The 25,843-nt window shown below is 43.7% G+C and overlaps 1 protein-coding gene across 3 annotated transcripts in view; it reads right to left on the minus strand.

Annotated features, from left to right (window-relative positions):
- Positions 1–25,843, minus strand: part of HIPK2 (homeodomain interacting protein kinase 2) — a 178,338-nt gene that overhangs the window by 119,108 nt on the left and 33,387 nt on the right. For 2 of the 3 annotated variants that reach the window (XM_004430699.3, XM_004430698.3), the window contains exon 2: positions 1,389–2,472. In XM_004430699.3, coding sequence (XP_004430756.1) covers positions 1,389–2,472 — 1,084 coding nt within the window. Of the gene's footprint in view, positions 1–1,388; positions 2,473–4,605; positions 4,748–25,843 lie in introns of all 3 variants that reach the window. The other variant, XM_087431656.1, reaches the window with a different exon arrangement.

The following is a 25,843-nucleotide window of genomic DNA, read 5'->3' on the forward strand; positions in this document are numbered from 1 at the left end:
TCTTCTCAGGGGAGTTTTAGTTTCATTTCTTGCCAACTTCCATTTTCACCGGTCTTTTCAACATCAACTCAAACAACCCACCGTAACCTCCATAGAACAGACTCTCTTGCTTCCCATTTCTATCCACTCCTTCCTGAGTGCCAAACACACGCTGGACATCGACCAAAGCACTTAAACTGATCACAGCATTCCATCATCCCCACAGCTCCACAGGCTGGTGACCGGATTTTCCCAGGTTATGGGTGAGGAAACGAAGGTGTAGAGAAATGAGGCAACACGCCCAAGTCGCACAGCCTAGCGAGTGAAGGGATCAGGTTCAACCCCAGCTTCTCCTCACTCCAAAGCCAGTGCGCTCATCTGGGTCCCCCCAGTGGCGGTTCTCAACCCTGGCTGTGCACTGGAACGCCCAGAAAAGCCATAAAAAACCCATTTAGGACCCCGTTCCCAGAGATGTGGATGCAGTTTGTGCAGACTGGGACCCAAGCCAGCTTATGTTTTAAAGCCCCCCCAGTTGATTTTAATCTTGTAGCCAAGGCTGGGAACCAGTATGCTAGAGACTCCAGGAAGGCGAGTGCCTAACCTCTGCTGTCGTGGCTGGTCCTGGTACCCAGCACTGTGCCTGGCACATGTGAGAAGTGAAATAAATCCCTGTTGAATGAGTGAAGGGATGAAAGCTTTGCACTTCCCTACCAACGGTACTTCAATCCTTCCATCATTCTGACCCCAAACCTGGAGTTCGCTCACCACAGGAGCAAGCTGATTGGCTCCCAGGCTGCAGTCTCTCCCTTCTTCCATGCCTCATCTACAGGGATGTACAAGCCGTCTTCTCACAGCATCCCCTTCATCCTGTTACCCTCTGTTGTTCAAACACCTCAGTGCTTGCTCCATGTTTAAGGATACAATTGCAATCCCTTAGTCTGCTATTTAATACTCCAACAAACTGGTTCCAACCTATCCTTTCAATCCCACCACCCACAGACCCTCTATTCTGGCCAAGCAGGTGTTCTCCTTGTCTCCTATGTGAGTCTTGTGCGTTCCTGCTGGAGTGACTTCAGGAATGCACATCCCTTTCTCCCCTCCACCTGTCTGGATCCTGCCCTTCCTGGAGGCTCTAACTCCCCTGCTCTGCCTTTGCTCTTCACCCCAGCCTCCAGGAATCCCTTCCAACTCTCAACATCTATGCCAGGACTCTTACTTGGCACCATTCTTACATGGCTTTTAATCATCATTTCAATGTGCATGTCTTAATTTCCCAACTAAATTATGATCACTTGAGGGCAGCAACTGCAGGGGTATAATTTTATCTCCTCCCAGTGACTAACACTGCACATTCTCTGTGAATGCCACTGGGCGTTCAGTGTCTCCTGTCTTGGTGCAAATGGTCTTACCTGTAATATCTGGACTGCAAGTAGGTGGAACACACAGCCTTGGACACGTGACTGGCTGAACCAAAGTCGATGACCTTTACTCTGTATGGTTGTCTAGATGGATCTACCAGCATGATGTTTTCTGGTTTGAGGTCAGCATGGATAAGACCTAGGCTTTTTAGTTTCATCAGGGCTGTGGCTACCTGCTGGAGGACCGGGCGTATGTATTTGAGGGGCAAGGGGCTAAACTTATTCTGCTTCAGAAAGTCATAGAGGTTCTGCTCCAACATCTCAAAGACCAAGCACGTGTGATTCTTGTGCTGGAAACACTCATAGGCCCGGACAAAGTTGTAGTCATCAGCACTCTCGGTGCTCAAGCGGGCCAGGATGCTCACCTCAATCTGACCTTGTCGGGCGTATGACGGGTGGTTCTTCAGGATCTTGATGGCCACAATTTCATTGGTGCCCCGTTTCCAGCACTTGACCACTTGCCCAAACGTCCCTCTGCCTAAGAACTCTAAAACTTCATAAGTGTTGGTCATGGAGCACAGCACCTCATGCTGGACTAGCTGATAATCACCTTCACTGTTGGAGCCACTGTTTTTGGAGGTGGCAGTCGATGTGGTGGCAGTGGCTACAGTGGCCCCACTTGCATTATTCTGAATCATGGGGGGATGCTCTTCAATGATCTGCACGCTGCTTGTGTTCTCAATCTCCTCACTCTTACGCTTGAGTCCACATTTTTGGTAGGTATCAAGAAGGCTCACAGTGCTTCGACGCATTAGGTTATGCGGTCCGCCGAGGACCTGCCCAGTGACAGAAGTGCTACTTGCTGATGTTACGACTATGTGCCCGGTGCTTCCTGGGAAGATGATGGTCTGCTCGTAAGGTAGGCTTGGGTTTGGGATTGGCAAGGAGGTGCTGACGGTTGTGGTGGCTGGCTGAGAAGGTGGTATGTTCTTGCTCTGGCTATACACTTTGCTGTGCGAGCCGTACCCAGTCATGTCCCAGTTGGAACTCGGCTCTACTTTCAGTTTCTTCACACTACAGAAGGCACTTGATTGAAGGGTGTGAGGGGAGAAAACTTGCACATGTGAGGCCATACCTACAAGAAAAAGAAAGGGAAAATAAATATTTTAGTCACCGTTGCATGAGTGAACTTAACAGACTCATCTCAGTTCTGACCAGTGGCTTGGGTCCTACAGAATATTTTCCTCTCACTTGAAAAGAAGGTTGCAGAAGTGAATCTATTCCACTCAGAAACACATTCTGGTCACTCAGTTTGTGGGGTGAAGTAGTTCCAGTGTTCCACCTACCACCATTAGGAGGGTGGGAGACTCGTAGAGTACAGCCAGGAATACAGTCAAGATCTGGATACAGAATTAGAATACTAGGACTTGTTCATTATTTACTTTTTTATAGATATCATTTGTGATAGACACGGATTTTTCCTTAATTCTCACTGCATTGCAATCCTACTAAAACGAAAGACAAGATCAGGCGGCCCAGTTAACTGTTATATTCTTCATTGTTCCACATGGTCAGCTACTCCTTGTCACAGACTCTGTCAGGTTCACTTGTTTGAGGAAACATCTTCCCACATAAGTCCAGTCACAGAGCCACTCATGATCTACTAGCTTCTGCATGAACCATATTTACCCCCTGGGATCTTAGTCATCTTAAATGAATTCTGTAGAATTGAGTAGACCAGCAGTTGGTCTGATGTTTTCATTTAGACAGTCTAACATTATATTAGCCTTTTTGGGGGGGAGTGGGTAGCACAATTCATGGGCTCTAATTACTCACTTTTCTGCTAAATTTATCTAGAAAGTACTATTTCATACCAACACCTCACCCACAATTTATATATCCTCAGAAATCTATAAGACCATAATTCTGGAATAGTCGTACAATTTATCATTTTGGTGATACTGAAAGAAACAAAAATTCATAGAAAATATATTAAGGAAAAATACTAAGACGATGAGGAAAGATAAGTTCTTAAAGGTGAAAGTACAAACAAACATTGCCCGTCTTCTAAGCTGTAGTTGATAAACATTTCTTATAGTAGCACAAGGTAAGTGGGGTTTCTATCAAGCAGCGTTGGTGTTTAGCCATCCTAGTATCTGTGTCTTTCTGACCCCTTGGCATTACCTAGAGTGGTTACTTAACATTTTCCTTTTCACCCTGTCACCCATTACCCTAGTCCACCTTCTCTTAACAGACAACCCACCTTCCACTTTGTCCAGAAGCCCGAGGTCAGCAGCCTTGCTTTCCACCTTTATTCTCTTCATTTTAAAATATTCCTGAATCAACATCCATCCTCCATCCTCTCTCCCTTCTCTCTGGTCTCAGAGGAAGAGGTGTCTCTCCTTTCCAACACTACAAGTTGCCCCTATTCTCATGATTTATCCTCTCCCATTTTCTCCTGAACTTCATGCTCCCTCCACTGTCCTCTCTTTCTCTTACAGGTTTCAATTTCTCCCTGTTAACTGGATCCAAGTCCTTAGTAGGTACTTAATATTAATAAAGTTTTGCTAAACTAATCAATGACTTAATCTTTGTCTTCTGCTGTCATGTGCACGTGCACACACAAACTCCCAACTTGGAAGGCAAGAGAAATAACATATTCTCCCTTTTAATTCTTTCCTTCTCACCTATAATCAATGGTTTATGCTCCCTTTTCTTCAAGATTCACTCCTTAATCCTTCTCTTCCCACATATACACACACTATGGGACTATGTTCTTAAAGGTAAACGACTTCCTAATTGCCTAATCCAATGGCCTTTTTTCAGCCCCTATTCTCCTTGACCTCTCTGCAACATCTGATACGGCTGACCACAACTTCCTTCTTGATGCTCTTATCTGTGCTTATGTGAATCTGTAACCTCCTCCCCTAGTGTCTGATTGCACACTCGGGTGGTTCCTTTTCCTCTTCCTCCTTTAAAATGTTGGCATTTCCAACGTTTTGACTCTGCTCTGTCTGGAAGATATCACCCATTCAGTTTAAGCTGTCATACCTATGCAGGTGACTCCCACATGTTTCTCATCGGCCAGGCTCTCCCTTGTAACTTCCAGTAATATATTTCTGCCTCTTGCTACATCAAAGACAATCTTCCAAAGCTGAACTCCTTATCTTTTCCTAAAAATCTAGCCATCTCACCCTCCATCCTAACATCCCCATTTCTGTTCATAAAATATTTTTCTAGTAACTTGGTTCCAAAACTGTGGATTTACCTTTGATGATTCTTCTCTGCCTCCATGGACAAGAAGGTGCCAATCTTATTAATTTCTCCTTCCTTCAAAATGTCTCTTGTATTCATCTCTTTATTTCTGTTCTTGCTGCCACTTCCATAGTTAAAGCATTTATCTAGCAGGACTAAAACAAACAAAGACATCTGATATACCTGAGCACTCTTTCTTCCTCCAATTTGCCCATCTTCAACCACCAAATTAATCTTTCTAGGTATTTCTAAGCGTGTCACTCCTCTGTCCAAAAACTTGCAACGACTCCTTAGTGTCTAAAAGATAAAGTTGAAGATTCTTTAACTTAACACCATCACATTTTGATTTCAACTACCTTGTTGGCTTCATCTCCAACTATTAACCTTCCTCAACCTTCAACTCTAATTAAGCTGTTTGACTCACTGTTTCTAGAATGTCTCTTATCCTTTCTATCTCCATACTCTTCACCATTCCCCCATCTGGCATGCCTTCGCTGTTCCTCTCAACTTATCCAAAGACAAGACAATTCAGATCCCTCTTCTTCCCAGACCACTCCAACCTACAGTGATTATTCCCAACCCTCTGTTCCTACGGCACTTACCACAGGTATCATCCATCTGGCCACAAATTGCATTTCTGCCTTGCAAAATCTCTTGTCTTATTGAAGTGAATGACTTATCTTTTATGCCATTTAACTTTTTACACTTTTACGTCACGTTTCCATAACCAGACAATATTCTGGGGGCAGGAGCTACAGTTTATACCTCATACTTTTTTGTGTTTTCCCCAGTATTAAGCCGAGTTTATTATACATGGTAGGCACTCAGGTGATGGAATAAAGCACTCTTTTTTTTTTGTGAGGAAGATCAGCCCTGAGCTAACATCCATGCCAATCCTCCTCTTTTTTTGCTGAGAAAGACTGGCCCTGAGCTAACATCTGTGCCCATCTTCCTCTACTTTATATGTAACGCCGCCACAGCATGGCCTGACAAGCGGTGCGTTGGTGTGCGCCCGGGATCGAAGCCATGCTGCCAGCAGCGGAGAGCATGCACTTAACTGCTACGCCGCAGGGCCGGCCCCAGAATAAGACACTCTTCAACTGGCCAGGCCTCCAGGAGAGCTTAGTTCTCTGGCTATAGAGCAATTACCAGTCACAGGCACCTATGGAACCTGGCCTCGCTCTAGAAAGTAAAGAAAAACCTGCCAGCACTTTTCCACCCAAACCAAGACTTTTTTTTAAAAAACAAAAGCAGAGGCTAGCCAGCTCTTGTCCTGGGGTCATCACTCATGCTCTGTCTGTACTTCAGCCTGGACATGCTCTGACTTCCCAGGGGCAGCCTCGGTATGTCTAACACCCGACACCTGCTCTGAACCCCACCTTGACCCTGATCCCACAGATCTGACAGAGGCTTTCTTTCTTGTTTGGTTCCTGAACTCCAATGTCTACCTGTGTAATATGACTACACTTCTGTATACATCCTTCTGCCTGACCAGACTATTTTGGCTTGCTTATTCAGAATCCACACTTCATCTGTTTTTTCCTCCTGCCTTTTTTTGTTCAATTCAACCTCCCTTAATTCCATGACACAGAAAATGATTTTTCTGTATTTATCAGTATTAATATCCATATTGCTCTACATGTTGTACACAATATAGAAATGACCAATCCCTTCACTTTTAGTAACTTATGCACTGAAGACGCAAAGTGAAACAAGCATTTCCTTTATCCTTCAGAATCTAGCTTGCCCCTTACTCCTGGATCCTCAAGTACTTGGGGTAGGGGGAGGGTGTGGAGGGGTCAGGGGTGGCAGTGGAAGAAATATGCTGATCTTACATAAAAGAGATGTGGCTCTATTTTCTATTTTCAGTGTTTCAAAAAGATCTTGGTGGAAAGGCCATGGTGTAGAAACGGAATTTTACAGAGGGGAAGCGGACGGCTTATGACTTATTTGTTATTGGGATGACAGCCAAGGGTCATAAAATTATGGAAATCATCACTGGCTACCTCTGGTGACCAATGCCCAGGATCAGAGAGGAGGCCTGCATGGCTAGAGAAGCCCTTCACCACACCAGCTGCCTCAGACTCTGGCCTCGCCTGGTGTGGCCACTGCTGCTCCTTTACAAGGTCAACAGCCACTATTCCAAGAACTAGATGCAATTCCCAGTACAGTCTTATTTTTTTCCCCAACTTTATTGAGATATAAGTGACATATAACATTGTGTAAGTTTAAGGTGTACAATGTGATGATTCAATACACGTTTATATTGCAAAATGATAACCATAATAAGGTTAGTTAACATGTCCATCACCTCACATAATTACCTTTTCTTTTTGGTGGTGAGAACATTTAAGATCTACTCTCTTAGCAACTTCCAAGTACACAATACAGTATTGTTGACTCCGGTCACCATGCTGTATGTTAGATCCCAGAACTTATTCATCTCATAGCTGAAAGTCTGCTAATATAGCCTTATTACCTTTATTCCGTAGTGGAGGCCATTTTGCTCTGGGAAGCAAAATGCTCAAAGAAGATATAGCTAAAGAAAGTCTTCCATAATAATTATTATTACTATTATTATTTAAAAATGTCTAAAATATAAGGAGTAAAACGCTGCTGGTGGTTGCACAGCTTAATCTTAAAATAATCCTGTGACAACAACCAAATTTATTTCTAACCATTTCTCCTTGAAAGTATTTTTCTGGAACTAGCCCTCCTGATTGGTTCAGCTCTCAGCGAGTGCAGCCCACATCTTATACACTGTATTTGTTCAGATGCCCCAGGCCGGGGATGAGGAAGGGGACGACCTTTATGTTTTCCACTCTGAAGGAAGAGCTAAATGTTTCCTCTCATTTCTTTCTCTATTGGCCTCTGTACTCTTCAAGGCCTGCTTCCCTCCTTATGTGTCAATTTTCTTTTCAGAAAAGGCAGAGGCTTCCTGGATCTTTTCAGTTTGATCCTTCAGCAAAATCTCAATTGTTTCTTAAGTCATCTCTGCTCTTCCTCTTTGGCTCTTGACCATACAATGACGAGGGTGGGGTGTGAGCCCATGGGGAGCCACATGAGGGTCCCGGGAGATCACTGTAGAATACACCTGGAGTAATCGTACCTGCTCCCTGAAAGGGCCACGGGGCCACAAAAGCCTAAGCAGCCTCCCAAGATAATGCCCGACGAGGTGGCCGCATCTTCATCCCTGTGGAAGCACAGCAGGTCACCACAGACTAGAACTCAAGCTTCTAAAAGGCAGCATCCCTGTTACCATGCCACTCTGTCCCATAAGCTAGTTACAGTCATCAACACTGAATATCAGCTATACCTTGGGGCCTTATATGCTTGTTTTTTTTTTTTTTTTTGAGGAAAATTGGCCCTGAGCTAACACCTGTTGCCAATCTTCCTCCTTTTTTCGTTTTTTTCCCCCCTCCCCAAAGCCCCAGCAGATAGTTGTAGGTCATAGTTGTACATCCTTCTAGTTGCTCTATGTGGGATGCCGCCTCAGCATGGCTTGATGAGCGGTGAGTAGGTCTGTGACCAGGATCCGAATCGGCAAACCCTGGGCCGCAGAAGCAGAGCACGCAAACTTAACCGCTATGCCACCGGGCCAGCCCCCTCGCATGCTTTTTAATGTTACTGATACAAGTTTATGTGGATGTTATAAAAGGGATCAGTAAAAACCATTTAAAAACAAATTTATTAAAATTTAAGACAACTTACATCATACAACTGTAACATCTTCCTTGCGTATGGCAAATGAAAAACAGCTCCTATAAAATGGACATTAAAATATATCCAATAGTGGGCAGAATTCAAGTCCGTTATTTGTAAGAAGTCATTTCTTATTACCACAAAGAAGAAAGAGACTGTCTCTTTCATGCCCCAAACAAATCCAGGTTCCCCATTACTTGGGGTGCATTTTGACAGCATGTACGCTAAGGCAATGCTGGCACTGGGCCCTCTTTTGGCTACTTTATTCAAATGCTCATTTTGCATTTTTTAAAAAACACGCCCATAAGTCTGCATTCAAAATATTATTATTATTTTTTTGTGTGTGAGGAAGATTCGCCCTGAGCTAACATCCATGCCAATCCTCTTTTTGCTGAGGAAGACCGGCCCTGAGCTAACATCTATTGCCAATCCTCCTCCTTTTTTCTCCCCATAGCCCCACTAGAGAGTTGTATGTCATAGTTGCACATTCTTCTAGTTGTTGTATGTGGGACGCCGCCTCAGCATGGCCGGACAAGGGGTGCATTGGTGCGCACCCGGGATCCGAACACAGGCCGCCAGTAGTGGAGCGTGCGCACTTAACCACTAAGCCACGGGGCTGGTCCCCAAAATATTATTTTTAAAACATTTGCCTTCTACTCTTTGTTATAGATGCTATTTATGTCCATAAAACGCCTTCATGCTTGACTTCAAACCCTATTCCTCAGGATTCTCATGACTCTTCAGATTTTAAAATCTTCAGCACCTAGTACATACCAGGCTCTGGGCTGGATCTTTTACCCGGACAGGGTAAGTACGTCTGACTTTGTCTGGGACAATCCGGAATTACCCTTGTTATGTCAATACAATTAATAATAAGAGCACCCGCCTCACTTTCATTCTCACAAGGGTCCTAGTCTGAAAACTATGAAGTCAAGTGATGGGTAAAGGCTCCTATGATAAGAGGAAAAACCAGACCCTGACCCTAGAAGTTCAAACCTGGGTAATTCTACGTGCCTCTTTGTCTTGATGGTTTAATGAGAAATTCATTTCTCTAGAGTTAAGAATAATTTTTTCCACCTAAAGAAAAGAAGAGCTAAAATTCTTCATGATCTTTCTGAGGTCTTAACTCACAAGATTTTTTAAAAAGTCATTTGTTAAAGGATTGGCTCATTTAGTTCATTTTTTCCCCCCACTTATTTGCTTAGTTTCTTGATAATTTCATATTTCACAATTAGATGAACTAAAAAGTTGCTTCACATCTGAGTACATTTCCTTTCCATTTCACCACGCCAAAATTATCTACTGGAAGATCAGACTCTGGTGAAACTACAAGGATGAGTGAGGGTTCAACTATATAAAAAAAAAAAAATTAAACTGAATTTAATTTCACTGAATTCTATCAAAGCTCGAGAGAAGGAATTATAAGTAAAATAGTGGCACCATTTTTATCAGCATATAAGGGTTAATTCTGGTTTGGCAGATGTGAAATAGATTATCACTCAGAATCCAGTTACATTATTTAAAGAAAACAGAACCATGAACACCTTAGTTTAAGAGGTACCAACTTCCCCACTTCCCAAAGTCCTTTGGACACACACTTCTACTGAATAATGACTGCTTGATAGAAAATAGAGATTTTTTTTTTTTTTTGGTAATCAAGAACTCAAAGGAACGATTAATTCTCATACCTAGCAGAATGCTGTATGTATCTTATATATCATATTAGGTGCATAAGATATAGTAAAATTATAGAATATATGTCAAAAATATATGAATGTTAGAAATATGCATCTGAATGGACATTTTAAAACACCTAGAAAAGGGTTAATCTGTATAACCTCTGATTACCCTGTATAACATCATAATTTGATGGCTCAGGAGGTTCAAAGTACTAGAAAAAATTTCTTCATTGACATACAAAACAATATTCATAAAATTTTAATGATAGTCATCCTGCTTATCAAGTTATATTTCACAAATAATGCAAAGATAATTTCAAATTAGCCCATTTCTAAATGATACATTTCTAAAATGGTGTATACTAAATGTCTATGGGGCTTTTATATCATTTTCAATCAAAGTCTATTTATCCACTAGTTGTGTAATGTTAAATATACAGTATATTCCACCAGAGCACAGTTTAGGATCAACCACAAGCTCAACAGAATTTTTTTGTCAATAATGACAATGATAATACTACTGATTGCATTAAGGGTCTTCTATATAAAAAAGACTGGGGTTGGGCACAAAAGGAAACACAAAGACATCTAAGACATCAGCACTGCCCTAAAGGAGCTTAAACTCTTATGTTGTTGGCAAGTTCAATGCAAATTAAAAAGGAAACCAGCAATTCTAGGCAACATAAGCAACTTGCCAAAGTAAACACAACTGGAGGTCAGAGGCAGGAATCACTACGGGTTGTGGTTAGGCAAGGCTTGACAGAGGAGCTAAGATCTGAGCTGCAATTAGAAAGATGGGGTATCTTTTGAAAGGCAAAAGGACAGTATTCCTGATCCTGCTAACTGTGTGTAAGCAAGTGGTGGTGGTGGCGCCCACAGAGCCAGCGCTATGGCCTCTGCTTCAGGCTTTGCTTGGCGACAACAACCCAGGAGCATTTACATAGTAGTAATCTATCAACAAACACTAAGCCAATAAATAACCACCAGTCTACACTGTGTGTACCAACAGCCTACTTATCCAGAATTGTCACCTTCTGATAACTTCAATTTTCTAGAAGTAACTTTTATTTTTTTATAGTTTTATTTATTTATTTATTTTTTCCCCCAAAGCCACAGTAGGTAGTTGTATGTCATAGCTGCACATCCTTCTAGTTGCTGTATGTGGGACGCGGCCTCAGCATGGCCAGAGAAGCTGTGCGTCAGTGCGCACCCGGGATCCGAACCCGGGCCGCCAGCAGCAGAGCGCGCACACTTAACTGCTAAGCCATGGGGCCGGCCCTAGAAGTAAATTTTAAATAGTGAAAAAAGCTGGTGTGAAGCCCTACCACTAAAGTCATTCGCTTTACTCCTTGAGCCTTCACTGGTCTTACTGATTGTCATCTAATACCCAATTAACAACAAGTTGTGGAGGGACTGTCGTCATTGAGTTTGCTTTCTGTGTCAGGCTCAGGTGCTTACAGCCCACAACTGTAAGGTAAGGGGCATTTTCCCTGCTTTACAGATGAGTAAATGGAGTGTAGGGAGATGAGACAGTTTGTCCAATGTCACTGGGCTACTACCAGCAGGGTGGGAATTTGAACTAAGGGGTCTGCCTGACTCCCAAATCCGTGCTGTCAAACATTGTTCTTCTTCACTCTTTAGGTTCTCAGACTAAATGTACCAAATAAGGAAACAGGCACAATAACAATCACGGAAAATTAAAGCTGATACCTGAGAAGGGACAGATGGGAAGTATGGGGCACACCTGACTTTATACCACCTGTAAAATAATGGATACCCACAACAATGATCCCAAGTCATCTATCAATTCTGTACCCTCTGGTTATGATGACATTTGAGAAATATAACCATTTGAAATTGTTCAAATAAAATAAATTTACCTCCTTAAAGAGGTAAACTTCACTTATCTGATGCATAGTGGCACAGTGGACAGAGCACTGGTCTTGAGTAAGATGATGTGGGCTGTCACAGCAGTCCAGGGGTGAGTTAATGAGGATCTGGACTAAGGAACTGCCTGAGAAAATAGAAAGGAAGTAGCAGAAACATAAGACTTTGCAGAGAAGAAAAGGCAAGACACACTGACAGATGGGATGTAAGGGCAAAGGAGAGAGAGGAATCAAATACGTCTGGGGGACTGAAAGGAACAGGGATCCATGGCTGGCGATGGGCAAGATGGGAAGTGGTATTAAAGTTATTTATCTCTGGGGGCTGGGAAAATGGAATAGGTTTTCAACAAGTTGAATTACAAGCACTGACAGGATATCCAAGTTGAAAAATTCTGTGTTCAACTGTTCATACTGAAACTCTGAGGCAAGGACTTGCTTAATTTACCAAAGTTACAGTGTCAGGAGCTGCTGATCATTGACAGTCAGCATCTAGTTCCCACTGGCTGAGTTGAATCTCGAAGGAAGATAAACCATTTTGACAAGAGAATGGAAATCAATAGGATGGGCTAAGCTTGCCCAGGATTAATAAGGGGGGCAAGAGGACAAGGTGACCCTGAACCAGGTCATGCGTAAGGCCAAAGGTGAGGACATAGCCAAAAATACTGCTAAACAAAGATCAGCAGGACAGAGTGACAAATATACCAAAAGGAAAAAAGATTGAAATCAAAGGTTCACATCCCAAAGAGACCAAGAAAGGAACGGTGATGTGATTGTGAGAGCAGAGTCCAGCTAGAAGAGCTCTATTTTGGACAGATTTCATTTAAGGCATTAGTAACAACAGAGAGGAAATGTTCTATATGTACCAAGAAAAAAACCAGGACAGGAGAATGGGTGAGAGGTCACGGCTGGAGACGCTGACCCGAGGGCTGTCGTCAACACCTAGATGAAAATGGAATCCATGTGGGTAAAGCTGTTTCCCAGGAGAAATGGTGTAGAAAGTAGAGCAGATGGCAAATAAAGTAATCCTTGGGGGCAGAGACATTGTCAAATAGTATGAGGAGGACAGTATGAGTCACAGGGAAAAGCCAAGGATAAAATGATGATAAACACAATTAAAGGGTTGATCTAGGAGAATGAAAACAAAGGGCTCGCTGGGCCTGGCTGGGAATAAGCCAACAGCCCTCTTTTCCCACAGGGTCAGGAGGAGAGAAAGAAGGGGTGCCCTCCTGGGAAGAGAGCCAAATGCACCATGGTATACCCCTTGCTTTCCCAAGAAATGTGATTCTCTTAAGGACTTTCAAAATCTTTTATGTCATCTTCCTTGAATCAGCAAATTCTACCGTATACTGTATTTCTTCAATTGAGAAAACATCCTTTTCCTACCACTTGCAAATTCTCCACATATCTACCTACCTACTGGCTCGTTACTTGTCAAAATCAGCCGCTTTCCATGTTCAGACTTACTTCTCTTTCTGAAAGTTGCTAATCTCACCTATAACACCTTTAAGCCTCTCTCCAATTCACCTTTCTATGACTCCACCATGTTGCCTTGAACTAAGCCATAAATCGCTACAGATGAACCAGCCTTTCACTGCAGTGGGTAAGTACATGTAGTCCATAAACTGATTACCTAGAGGCCATGTTACCAAGTGTTCATAATCAATCTGAAAATTAACAATCCAACATAATTCTGGTGAAGAAAAGAATGATACCAATAAGACATGTGCTTTTCAGTTTCTTTCTCCAGGAAATTGGTGGAATCAATGAAAAGAAAACAAAACAACTCAAAAACTCCTTTTTATTTATTTATTTATTTATTTTTTAAAGATTTTATTTATTTATTTTTTTTCCCCCAAAGCCCCAGTAGACAGTTGTATGTCACAGCTGCACATCCTTCTAGTTGATGCATGTGGGACGCGGCCCCAGCATGGCCGGAGAAGCGGTACGTCGGTGCACGCCCGGGATCCGAACCTGGGCCGCCAGCAGTGGAGCGCGCTCACTTAACCGCCAAGCCACGGGGCCGGCCCTCAAAAACTCCTTTTTAAAACAATATTTGCATGAATTAAGAATCTTAATTATTCAAAAAAAAAAAAAAAAAAACCTAAACATAGGTGTATTAGTTTGCTAAGATGGCCATAATACAGTACCATAGACTGGGTGACTTAAACAACAGAAATCTGTTGCCTCGCCGTTCTGGAGCTGGAAGTCCAAAATAAGGTGTAGGCGGGGTTGGTTCCTTCTGAGGACTATGAAGAAAGGATCTGTTTTAGGCTTTTCCATGGAGTGTAGGTGGCTGTCTTCTCCCCATGTCTCTTCACATCGTCTTCCCTCTATGTATGTCTCTGTGTCCGAATTTCCCCTTTTTATAAGGACACCAATTGTACTGGATAGGGCCCACCCTAATGACCTCACTGCAACTGGAGGACCTCTGTAAAGACCCTATCTCCAAATAAGGTCACATTCTGAGGTACTAGGAGTTAGGAATTCAACATATGAGTTTTGGGGGAGACACAATCCAATAGGCTTAAGGAAACCAAAAGCATTTTATGAAAGTATAATTTTCTCAGGATACACAGTCATGATAGTCCAAAAGAACTTGCTTTGTTTTTCCCTCCTTGGAGATAAGACATTTCATTTTGTGATTTTCTTATATTTTGCCTCAAAGGTTCTATGAGGGCATTTCAATTAGTCAAATATTATATATGGAAACAAGCAAAAGCAAAATGATTATTTTAAATTAAAGCCTCTGTCAGGGCTTCTGGAAAGGCCACGCAGGAACGTATCTGTCATGTTTATTACAGAGGAATAGTTGTAGTCACTTCTGCACAAAGAGAACTGGCAGTGACATGTTAATAACAACAAAAAGGGAAAGAGCAAACTAAGTTTCCAGTTCTGATTCTGAGCGGTCAAACATTTCGGAAGTAGAACATAAGTAAGCTGAATGGACAAATCAGCTGTGGGCTGGGCGTGGGATGGGTAAGCGTTAGGACGTTTCCTTCTTCAGGTCCACTCCGGTGTTAACAAAGAGCCTCGGATCAGTCTTTTCTCACGTCACTCCAATTCTCCCCTGCCACCTGCATTGTCCTTTCAGTGCAAAGCCTGGAGAGGCTGTGACATTTTCCACCTTTGCAGTTTCCTTCCAACTGAGGATCCCAAGAAGATAACCTTTTAAACAAACTTGGTGGGATGAAAAAGGCAAACATCCACAAACTATAAACACAAAACCAGCTATACTTCTGGTTTCAACCCAGATGAATTCCATGTAAAGACAGATTTTTCAAAGATCTAGAAGGCTGCTTTGTCCCTGAAAAGGTCTAAATAGGTGGTTAAAGTTTCAACAGTACTAATTTGCAGGTGTTTGAGTCGCAAATCTTTACAAAAGCATTGTCCCCGAATCTTTTGGCCATTCCCAATCACTGGCACACCAATCCCCCTCCATTCGCTGTTGTTTCAAAATTATTACTGACCACTTCAAGACAGCAGTGAGCTGGAGCTGGAGCAGGTACTGAGGGGCTAGATATGTGTCCGGCAACACTGAGGTGCCTCAGATTGAATTTTCCTATCATTTAGAAATGGTTTATAAAGCCCAAATCAAGACTAAAAATCTGGTAGGCTTTTTTCTTCTTTTATGCAAAAAAAGAATGTTATTCTTAAATGCCTGGTACCATATTGGTAAAGCAAAATTGTGTTTTACTTAACCCCCACCCATCCCATGCCCGGCCCACAACTGATTTGTCTTTTGAGCTTACTCAGGTTCTCCTTCAGAAATGTCTGGACACTCAGAATCAGAACTGGAAACTTACTTTACTCTTTACCATTTTGGTGTTGTTATTACTATGCCACTGCCAACTCTTTTATACCAAAAAATTATGTAAATTCTGTTACTCTCTGTTACCCTATTACTCTGTGTAAATTCTATTACTGTATGTCCCCTCAAAAGATACGTTGGAGTCCTCACCCCAGTACCTGTGAATGTGACCTTATTTGGAAATAGGGTCTTTGCAGATGGAATTAAGTTGAGGCTGTTAAGATGAGTCCTAATCCAATATGACTGATGTCCTTATAAGAAGAAAAAAGAAAAAGACAGACAGGCACACAGAGAGAACTCCACGTAATGACAGAGGCAGAGACTGGAGTGATGCAGCTGCAAGCCAAGGAATGCTGAGGATGCTGGGAGCCACCAAAAGCCAGGAAGAGGCAAGGAAGGATTCTACCCTGTCTCAGCGGAAGCATGGCCCGGTGACACTTTGATTTCAGACTTCTAGCCTCCAGAACTGTAACAGAATAAATTCCTGTTGTTTTAAGCCACCCACTTTGTGGTACTTTGTTACAGTAGCCCTGGGAAACTAATACACTCTGTAATATAATTCAGGATGTATTTCATTGAAAAAACTTGTTTGCACTCAAGCTGTGATAAAGTATTTATAACAATCGCAGAGTCACGCTGGCCAAATGGCAGACTGCCCTTACAGCCGGTCTTCACTGCCTCTTGGTTGAAAAGCAACAGAAGCATCCTGAGCCTTACTCCCACATCATAGTTCCGATTCTTGCCAAGGGGGCTAAACATCTCCTCTCTTCATACAAAAATATTTGTTCATCGTGATCGACGAGTGACTTCCAAACAACACAATTTCTTAGGAAGGCATATGAAAGTTTAGTCTGTCCTCACTGGCTACATTAACACTTAAGGAGTCCTGGGACGGCATTTCCTTAGACCTGCCCTTTCTACACCTCAACTTCTTGCTGTTATACAAAGAAACCAGGACAAAGGACCATCACCTGCATTCTGCCCTCAGTGCAAAACCTGTTTGCTGCCACTTGTTCTCATGTTTATGTATTGCTGTGAACGTTTCTCTCGTAGGCTGTTGTTATCTACCTGCAAAGGAAACTCTGTGCAAGATGTCATACAGATGCAGCGATGCCTAGCATGCCAAATGCATATAACTCTTTCCCCTGGGTTCTCTTCCAAGACAGGATTCATTCCACTCTCCTCTTAAAGCACAGAAATACATCCTTCTTACTTGATTTAAACGGCAACTGCTGTTTACCACAGTAACTCCACATTACAGCTCCTGTGTTCCTTGGAGACTGTCTTCATTACTCTCAGTTACCTTTAACTGACATTTGACGGAACTCAATTAGAGATAGCTTTGGGAAGGGCAGAGGAAGTGCCACGCCCACAGCGTAAAGAGAAGAAGGAAGGGTGGGAAGACCAAGCCAAGGAAGGTGGGGGGGGTGGGGGGAAGCAGGCAGGGAGGCTGGGCGGGAGGGAGGTAGGGGAGGAGGAAAAGGAAAAAGAAATAGAAGATAGGAGAAAAGAGAAAACAGACAGTAAGTGAAATGGTATTAGGAGCACACTTAGAATAATAAAGGAACATTGTAATGTGCTTTGTAAACTATAAAGCACAATAAAAATGCAACACGGTATTATTTACAATATTTCAGTAGGTTTTTGTGTGTTAACGTGGATGTGAACACCAGTTGGTACAAGGATCCCTTGCCAGTGCAACCAGTAGCCCATTCCAAGCTGTGCAAATTAAAGTGGGTCCTTTGGTCTGTTGCAAGCACATTTTTTATGTTGTGAGTTGCTGTCATCACACTAGTCCTGGTGTTGTTATGACCCAACAACTCCACGGTGCTGGGCCACCAGCACACAGCTAAGGGGAGGTGCCTACTCTGATCATACTGGATCTTGCGGTGGGGCACCTTCCTCCTGGAGCACAGCTAAGATGTCAGATAGTTCATGTGTCCTGCTTTATACGTAGGATGGCATTTGGTGGCACAGGCAGTCTCCAACTTAATAGTGGTTTGTGTTCTCAGAGCTCACTTGAGATTGTTTCTGAGTTCCCAGTAACTATGTTAGACAAGGGCTCTGCCCCTTGCTGGCTGCATGGTCTCAGCAAGTGATGCAGCCTCTTTGTGCCTCAATTTCCTCACCTGTAAGATGGAGACAGTAGTAGTATCTCAGAGGGTCCTGGTGAGGATTAAATGAATTAGTTTATATAGAGCACTTAGAACAGTGCCCAGCACAGAGTAAGCCCTAAATCAGCGTCCAATGAAAGATGAGGAGAGTGAGGTCAGCCTGCTCACCAAGGCCTATCCAACCAAGGCCAACACACTGGCTCTTTGCGATGAAAACTAGTGCTCACAGTGCTTAGCACAATGCCTGGCACATAGGAGGGATTCAGCATGCTATTTCTGAATGACTGGACAAAGGACACAGAAAAACAACGAAATGGGATAAGAGCTCATATGTACTTATCTCAAATGCTATCCCCCAAGGAGATGCAGGTTTGGTCAGGAAGAAAGCAACTTCCAACGATTCTGAAGAGGATGGCTGGGACACTTGAAGGGCTTCAGAAGATTCAGATACAGATTCTATATTTTACCTACTTTACCTTGAAAATGTATGAGTTTCTTTTCCATGTAACACATTAATCCAAAGCACTACCTTGGTCATAGTTGGGACTCAGTTTCTAAGGACAACATGCTTATTGCAGATTTCTATCTACTGTATAAACTATGATCTAAACTTTTTTGATTGAGCAATTAGAAAAAACTGAACACTCCTAATACACGTGATATTTATTTTTAATAAATTATATGTTCTACTTTACTGCTATAGTATGTTTACTAAAAACACAAAAATAGAAAATTTAAAGGATGAGATAAAATATACATATTCCAATATTTTATTCTGTATCCCAATAAATTGTCCTGAGCCCTTCACTTTGAAAACCCCTGTTATAACTCAGGTAACCCAAGCCAAGTAACTTAAGAGTCAGTCTTAGCCCTATGATTAACCTTGGCCAATAAAAAGCAAGTGGGAAGTGTCATTTCTGGGCAGAAGCTTCTCAGAGCCAGTGTGCAAGCTGCCTATTCATCCCTCTTTCCCTCGCTAAGGTAACCAGCAATGATCCAGGGAGCGGAAGCTCTTTAGCCTAAGAACTGAATGAGGAAACCAAGGAGCAGAGACCCCAGCTGACCCAAGGTGGACAGGCAGCAAGACGGGAAACAAACCTTCGTTGTTTTAAGTCCCTGAGATGTGGGAGTTGTTTGTTGCTGCAGTACAACTTAGCCCACCCTAACTAGCAGTCATTTTCCTGAATGCTGTTATCCCTAATGAGTCTGATTTAATGAGGTTTAATGTCATTATATTTTGATGTTCAGCATGCCCACTCATCAAAACCAGAGCACACATTTCTAGAGACAACTTTAAAAATTCTAAATAGTTCAACCCCATGTCTTCCATATTTAGGCATCACTTCTGTGCCCTGTGAAAATGCTGAGTGAGATCAATGTGTCAAATGAGGGAACAGTTCCGACCCTCACAGCTACTATGATTTCAGGTGTGCACACTCTCATCACCACCCAATAACTCTCTCGAACAAGTGGAAGGTATAGGATCATCTGTCACAAATGCCTCTTGTTTGGTTTGGAAACTTTAAGACAAACAACTTTCTGGTGACCGAAATGGGAAGCTGCTCTTCAAACTGACCATAGGAGTTTGGCACTGCTGAGTTCAGGCTTATGTGCCCTAACAGGAGAATCAGCTTATGCCCTGGGCTGCTGTTTTCTCTGGGAAAAATGAACTTTTCATACCCTGCCCCCAGCTGCATGATGCAATGGTTATGTTCTTAGTAAAGAATATTCAAGTTCTGACATCATAATAGCCATGGGTATTACTCATGGTAAGCTCACAAGCCTGGCAAGGCACATTCTGTACCCTCTTTATCACTGAAGTCAGCAATGGGTTTAAAAATAGCATTGCTCACACGCCCAGGGTACCACTGATTCATTAATGACCGAACAAACACTATTCTGGACTCCTTACTTACATGGGCTTTTACATCGAGACTCCTAGAATTGAGGGACAGCATATGTCATTTTCCAAGTAGGGGTGCTATATTGTACTAATTTATAGAGCTGCAGATGCTAAAAGAAGGAATCCTCAGAAAGTACAAAACCAGGATTTAAGATGCCCTCTTATTTGTGACTCAAAAATGATCAACCTAAAATGTAATTAACAAGAGTATCTATAAACTTTGGAACTATAATATGCAGAGCACACCAGAATAAAGAGGGATGGTGTTACAGTGATGAGTGACAGTCGTCTGAGTGAAGTCTATAAATAAGAGTCAGATGTTTCCTTGTTAAGGGGGCAAGAGGGTATTTGATTCTAGATGCCTGATCCAGGTTCTTTAGAGAGAAACATCCCTAGAGGAGAGAATGTTGTCATAATTTATAGGTGTCCTTAAAAGCACATATGCCTTTTGCTCAAATTCTGTGCTCAGTAAGCAATCTCTAATCTCTTAGTGATTCCAGAAAGAACCTTCTAACTAGGGAGGAAATGCCCTTGTGTACGCATGCCTAGCCTCTCTGGGATGTTAAGATTCTCTCTCTCTCTAAATGATTCAGATTGATCAGTCTTCTATAAGCTTAGTTAGTATGAATCAGTCCTTCAGAACCCAATAATCCTTGATGAATTTGTGACATCAAATTTCCAAATCTGCTGAGCTGAGGATTCTAGAGGCCATGGTGAGCACGCAGAAATATCTGCAGAGTGCCTACCTTGTTCAAGCAGCACTGAGAGTTGTAGGAAGGCTGCAGGCATTGTGAAAACAGCACTACTGCTTTTCAAGAGACCAACATGACAAGACGGGTAATGTGAGAAAAGATACCACATAAGGCAATGGTTACCGTTACCGATTGAATGCTGCAGGGTTTGGAGGCAGGAAGGAGCCCAGGAGAGAGCAGCCCAAGAGGAAGAAGGGGTAAGGTGAAGCACAGGGGCCAGGGGACACACATCAGGGTTAGGGAATAAGATTAGGTCTGTTTTTTATTTGTGGTTTATAAGCCATCTACTTCCCATAGGACCTGGGGTGGTTTGCAGATACAACACAAAAATAAGATAACTTAAGATAAAACAGGACCAAAGTCATCTGAAGGGAACACAACGGAGAATAAAGATGCAAGCACAGATGAGGGTCCCGTGGGGAGAGTGGCGAACGAATGTGGAAAGATGGGCTGCAGTCAGGTATGGGGGGCCTTCAGCTCCTGGTTTCAATTGTATCCTGTAGGCAGCGAGGAGTCGCAGGAGGTGTTTGCGAGGGGAGGAGAGGATTAGTCGGGGATCTGAATGGAAAATGGACTCGTGGGAAGGGCCTAGAGGATACCCGTCCACCTTGGAGGCGCATCTTTGAGATGAGATCCTGCAGGAAAGGTAGTGTCAGTGGGAATGCAAAGCAAGAGACTGAGAGACAAGAGACTGAGGAGCAATCTAAAGACCTTGGCAACTGATGGGGGAAGGGAGAGGGCAGGAGAGGAATTGTGATAACTGGAAGTCATGGTGACAGACAAGGGAAGGCCGGTCCCTTTCGGTGCCCTCACTGACTTGGAGTGGCAGAGGAAGGCACGCCCTGGTGTTCACGGCCAGGCCTGGTGGATGGTGGGGCCTCTGAACAGGGGTGCTCACAGGGGTGCGGCGATTCTGCTGCTGGAAGGAGCTCGGACACCCAGGGACCAGGGGACTGCAGTGCTTCCCCGAGGGAGGGAACCCAGACAGCAGATGCAGAGGGCACAGACTGGCCCCCACCGCCTCCGGATTCTCAGTGAGTGTATCACCCAGGCCAGAGTTGATGTGAAACTGAATTAGCTCTCAGCTGGTTCTGAGTTACTGTCTTATGACGATGCCCTCCTGCCAAAGCTGAGAGGACACCATCAGATAACATAAAACCTTAACCCCTAGGCTGGGGGTCGGGGAGGGACAGGGACCTACACCTCTTGAGTGAGAACACACAGCAACCCTTATAGAAGTATACTGATCAACTGAAACAATGTAGCCAATGAGGGCACCTCTTGTTACACATCAGCTATTGATGGAGAACATCCGAATTTATGTTTTCCTTCTGAGGCTGGATGCGACGAAAGCTCCCTGGTTCTTTCACCAGCATCCAATACTCTCCATTTACTCCTCCAAATGAGCCAAGTGGACCCAGGGCTGCAAGTCCTCTCTGTTGAGTTCTCAAAAGGTGGTGGTGGCAGAAACCTCACTGCCTGTCCTACACCTCATGGCTCTCAGCTGCTCGCCTTGCGGTCTTGACCCTGCCGGCCGAGCCCTCTGCATTCTTTTTCAGTTAAGCAGAAAATGAAGCTATCAGCTCCATTTCCACTCTCTCTGCATGAATTCATTTCCCTTTTCTTTCTTGGCTCAAACTACATGGCTCATACAGGATTCCCAGCAAGTTCTTCACTCTTACCTTGCTAAATATTTTTATGTTCTAAGAAATGCTGAATCTAAATAAAAGGTAGGAGAAAGTATGAGAATACATTTTAAGGGGCAAATGGAAGTATAAGAAAGGTAAAAGAATAAGCCTGTTGATTTGTTTCCCAGCTTTTACTCCCACAAAATGCAAAGAATGACTGGGGGGAGGGGACCTCTATGGAAGTGAAGTCAGTAGCCTCAGAATCTGTTTTCCACACTTACTCACACCATAAAATCCCATTAAGTCACCAGGAATTCCTTGGAGGATAAACTCTAACACCAGTTAGTTCAAAAGTAGAAACCACTCTGCCTTTTGCTCCTTTCCCTGCTCTTCATCCAAAGCATGGCTGAAAATTGCCAGGAATCTGCTTTTCCCTGGACTGGAGGAAAGTGAGCTGACTACGGCCAGGGGCAATAGCACTTGGAAATGTGGACGGGCAGCCCAGGGCCCTGCAGATCTGGCCTCCACCACATGAGGGATCTGGGGCAGGAAGCTCTTCCTTGCCCCAATGGTCCTGGGCCACACGAAGTGATTCAGAGCTACGGGATCACAACTCAGCCATAAAACAGAAAACAAACAAGGAACAAGATGAGCCTCTTTTTAGTTGCAGGCTAAAATTTGGGGAAAGTTATCAGAACAAAGAAAAATACTGTGGTTGCTGGGGAGGCCAATTTCTTGCTTCTCACAGGGAATCTTCCCTGCTGCTTGAAGAGCAGAGCCACACCTGCCCAGAGACTGAATGTCAGTGCAGAAGGAGGGGGAAGCTGCACCTTGAGTTACTCCGCCAGTGACAGACACCAAGTCAACTGTGAGCTAGGGCAATGCAAGCTGGCCCCAGCACATGAGTTAGAGACAGGATTCGAGTTTGTGGAAACCAGTCTACTGTCCACACGCTCCCCCTGGGCCACAAACAAGACTGAAGAGCTCATTCCAAAAGGAATGAGAACATTACTGGGTCAACTGACAAAACTGGGGTACGAACTGCGGTTAGATAAAAGTACTGTGTGAGTGCCAACTTCTCTAAGGCTGGTAAGTGTACCGTGTCATGTAGGAGAGCACCCTATTCTCTCCCAGGAAACACACCTAATCACCCCTAAGGAAAGCAGTGCTGTCCACCAGAACTCCATGTGACACTGGAGATGCTCCGTACCTCTCTGGCCAGCGCAGGAGCCACTGGCACAGGTGGCTACTGAGCACTTGAAAGTGTGGCCATTGTGACTGAGGAACTGACTTTTACCTTTCATTTAATTTGAATTAAACAGCCACTTGTGGCTAGTGGCAACTGTATTGGATGGTGTAGAAGTAAAGGGCCATGACGTTTACAACTTACTCTAAAATCATTGAGAAAAAGAGGCATTTATATATATAACTATATATGTGTATGTACACAAATACACATATGACAACAAAAAAGAGTGAAAGGGCACGCGTGCAAGGGCATGCCGATGACAAAGCAAATGAGTAAAACGATAACTGGCGAATCTGGGTAAAAGGTATGGGGCTATTTCTTGTGCTATTTTTATTTTTGCAAATTTTCAGTAAGTTTAAAATTATTTCCAGACAAAACGTTTTTTCAATGTATGAGGGTGAATCATTAGTTCATTAATCACTGACTCTAACAGGGTCCAATGGGAACTTATTTGCAGGTAGGAGGTTGGAATTAGGATGTTCAGGACATTCTAAAATTTTGAACAGACATCGTGAATCTCACAGAATACTCAATGTGCCCTCAAAGCTTTGCTTGTCCAAACCCACCACTTGGTGCTTCTTTCCAGCAGCAGGATCAAAGCTTCTCCTCTCCCCCCATGGGCCTTCCTACCTCTTTCCACTTGATCCCTGGCCTAGATATGTCCACAAAGGGCTGGACTGCAACGGCAGGTCCAGGGCAGTTTTTTAAATAACAGCTTTATTGACCTATAATTCACATACCATAAAGTCACCCTTTTAAAATGTACAGTTCAGTGGTTTTACGTACATTGAGTTGTACGTAAAATCATCATCACTAACTCCAAAACGTTTTCACCACTCTGAACAGAAATCCACACCCATCAGCAATCACTCCCATTCTCCCTCCCCAGGCCTTTGGCAACCACTAATCTACTTTCTGTCTCTATGGATTTCCCTATTCTGGACATTTCATAGAAATGGTATCATACAATATGTGGCCTTTTGCGTCTGGTTTCTTTCACTTAACATAATTTTTCAAGGTTTATTCACATTGTAGCATGTGTCAGCATTTCATTCCTTTTTATTGCCAAATAATATTCCGTTGAATGGACAGAGCATCTTTGTTTATCTGTTTGTCAGCCGACGGACATTTGGGTTGTTTCTACTTTTTGCCTATTATGAACAAGGCTGCTGTGAACTTGTGTACAGGAGTCTGTGTGGACAAATGTTTGCATTTCTCTTGGGTGTAGACCTGCAAGTGGGACGGATGGGTTGTGTGGTAACTTTAGGTTTAACTTTTTGAGGAGCTGCCACACTGTTTTCTATAGCTCCTGAAGTTCCCAAGAGTCAGGCCATATAGCAGTCCCAGATAGAGCCCACAGAAGGCAATTCTATAGAAACGGCTGCCCTTCTGTCATCCTGTGAAATACCACAGTCTACATTCAAAGCAGGAGTCAGGGTTTGTTTGAGTCGAGGTAAATAAATTAGAGAAGCTGTGACTTGCTCCGTGCCAGCAGCACGCTTAGCCTTGCATCGTCCCGGAGAATGCGCCAGCACCTGGCATGGCAGACAAGGTCTGGCACGTCGTGCGCTGGTGCCGATGAAGAGGCTCTCTGTGCACAGCACAGCTGCAGCAGGACACAAGCTAGCACTCTCTCCAACTGTCCCCTCACCGTGGCAAGGCTGTCTGTGCTGCTGGTCAAAGCCCCGGGCAGCGCTCATGCTATCACTCACAGATTGTGCTCCTAAAAGCGCCTGCTGAGAAACTGGCAGAGAGGAAACCTGGAGAAGGGAGAGGGCCATGAGAAATCCAGAGCGCAATTAGACGAGGAAGATATCAAAGAGGCTGGTCCTCTGGGGCCTGTCGCCTGTTAGTCCTGACATATTCCAGCGCAAGGACTAAGACCGGTACACACGTGGACTGAAGCCCAGGAAGGCGGCCAGGCCCACTGCCGATGCAACTGGTGATTCAGTGTCAGGCATGTGGCCCCTCTAAGCTGGCAGTGAACAAATGCCTGAGCGTCATGTTAGGGCCCTGGACTGAATTCCTAGGCAGAAGTGCAAATTCCACAGCTACACAAGCAAGTTTTGAGGCTGGGGTGATGGCCTGGTAAGAGAAGGGTGACTTCTACAGAGAAGGGAAAGAGAGAAGCTCTGGAATGGCTGCCTCCACATTCAGCTCCTTTCACAGCCCTGCAGAAACCTCTGCTCCATCACAGACTGAGAGGCCCGTGGGTCCCCTCTGCCATTCTGAGCTCTGTGCCTTGGGTTGTCCCATTCCCTGGCAACGTTTCATTCATCTTTCACCTTTCCCACCTCGGGACAAACTCTGTTGCCAAACCTTTTAAAATAAATTGTATTCCAAAGGCAAACTGGTGTCTATTTAATAGAGAAACTTCAACCACATTTTTGTGTTGTATTGATGGAGAAAGGGGATGCAGGTAGCTTGAGATCCTGAATACGTCCTACCTCAGACACAGTTGTCCACCTGGCCCCAGTTAATCTACACCTTGCAGACCGTCCCTCTGTCATTTTCCCCCTTAATCCCATGA

The sequence above is a fragment of the Ceratotherium simum genome, chromosome 1 (genome assembly GCF_057802395.1).
Source record: "Ceratotherium simum simum isolate JZ-2026a chromosome 1, ASM5780239v1, whole genome shotgun sequence".
Classification (NCBI taxonomy): Eukaryota; Metazoa; Chordata; class Mammalia; order Perissodactyla; family Rhinocerotidae; genus Ceratotherium; species Ceratotherium simum.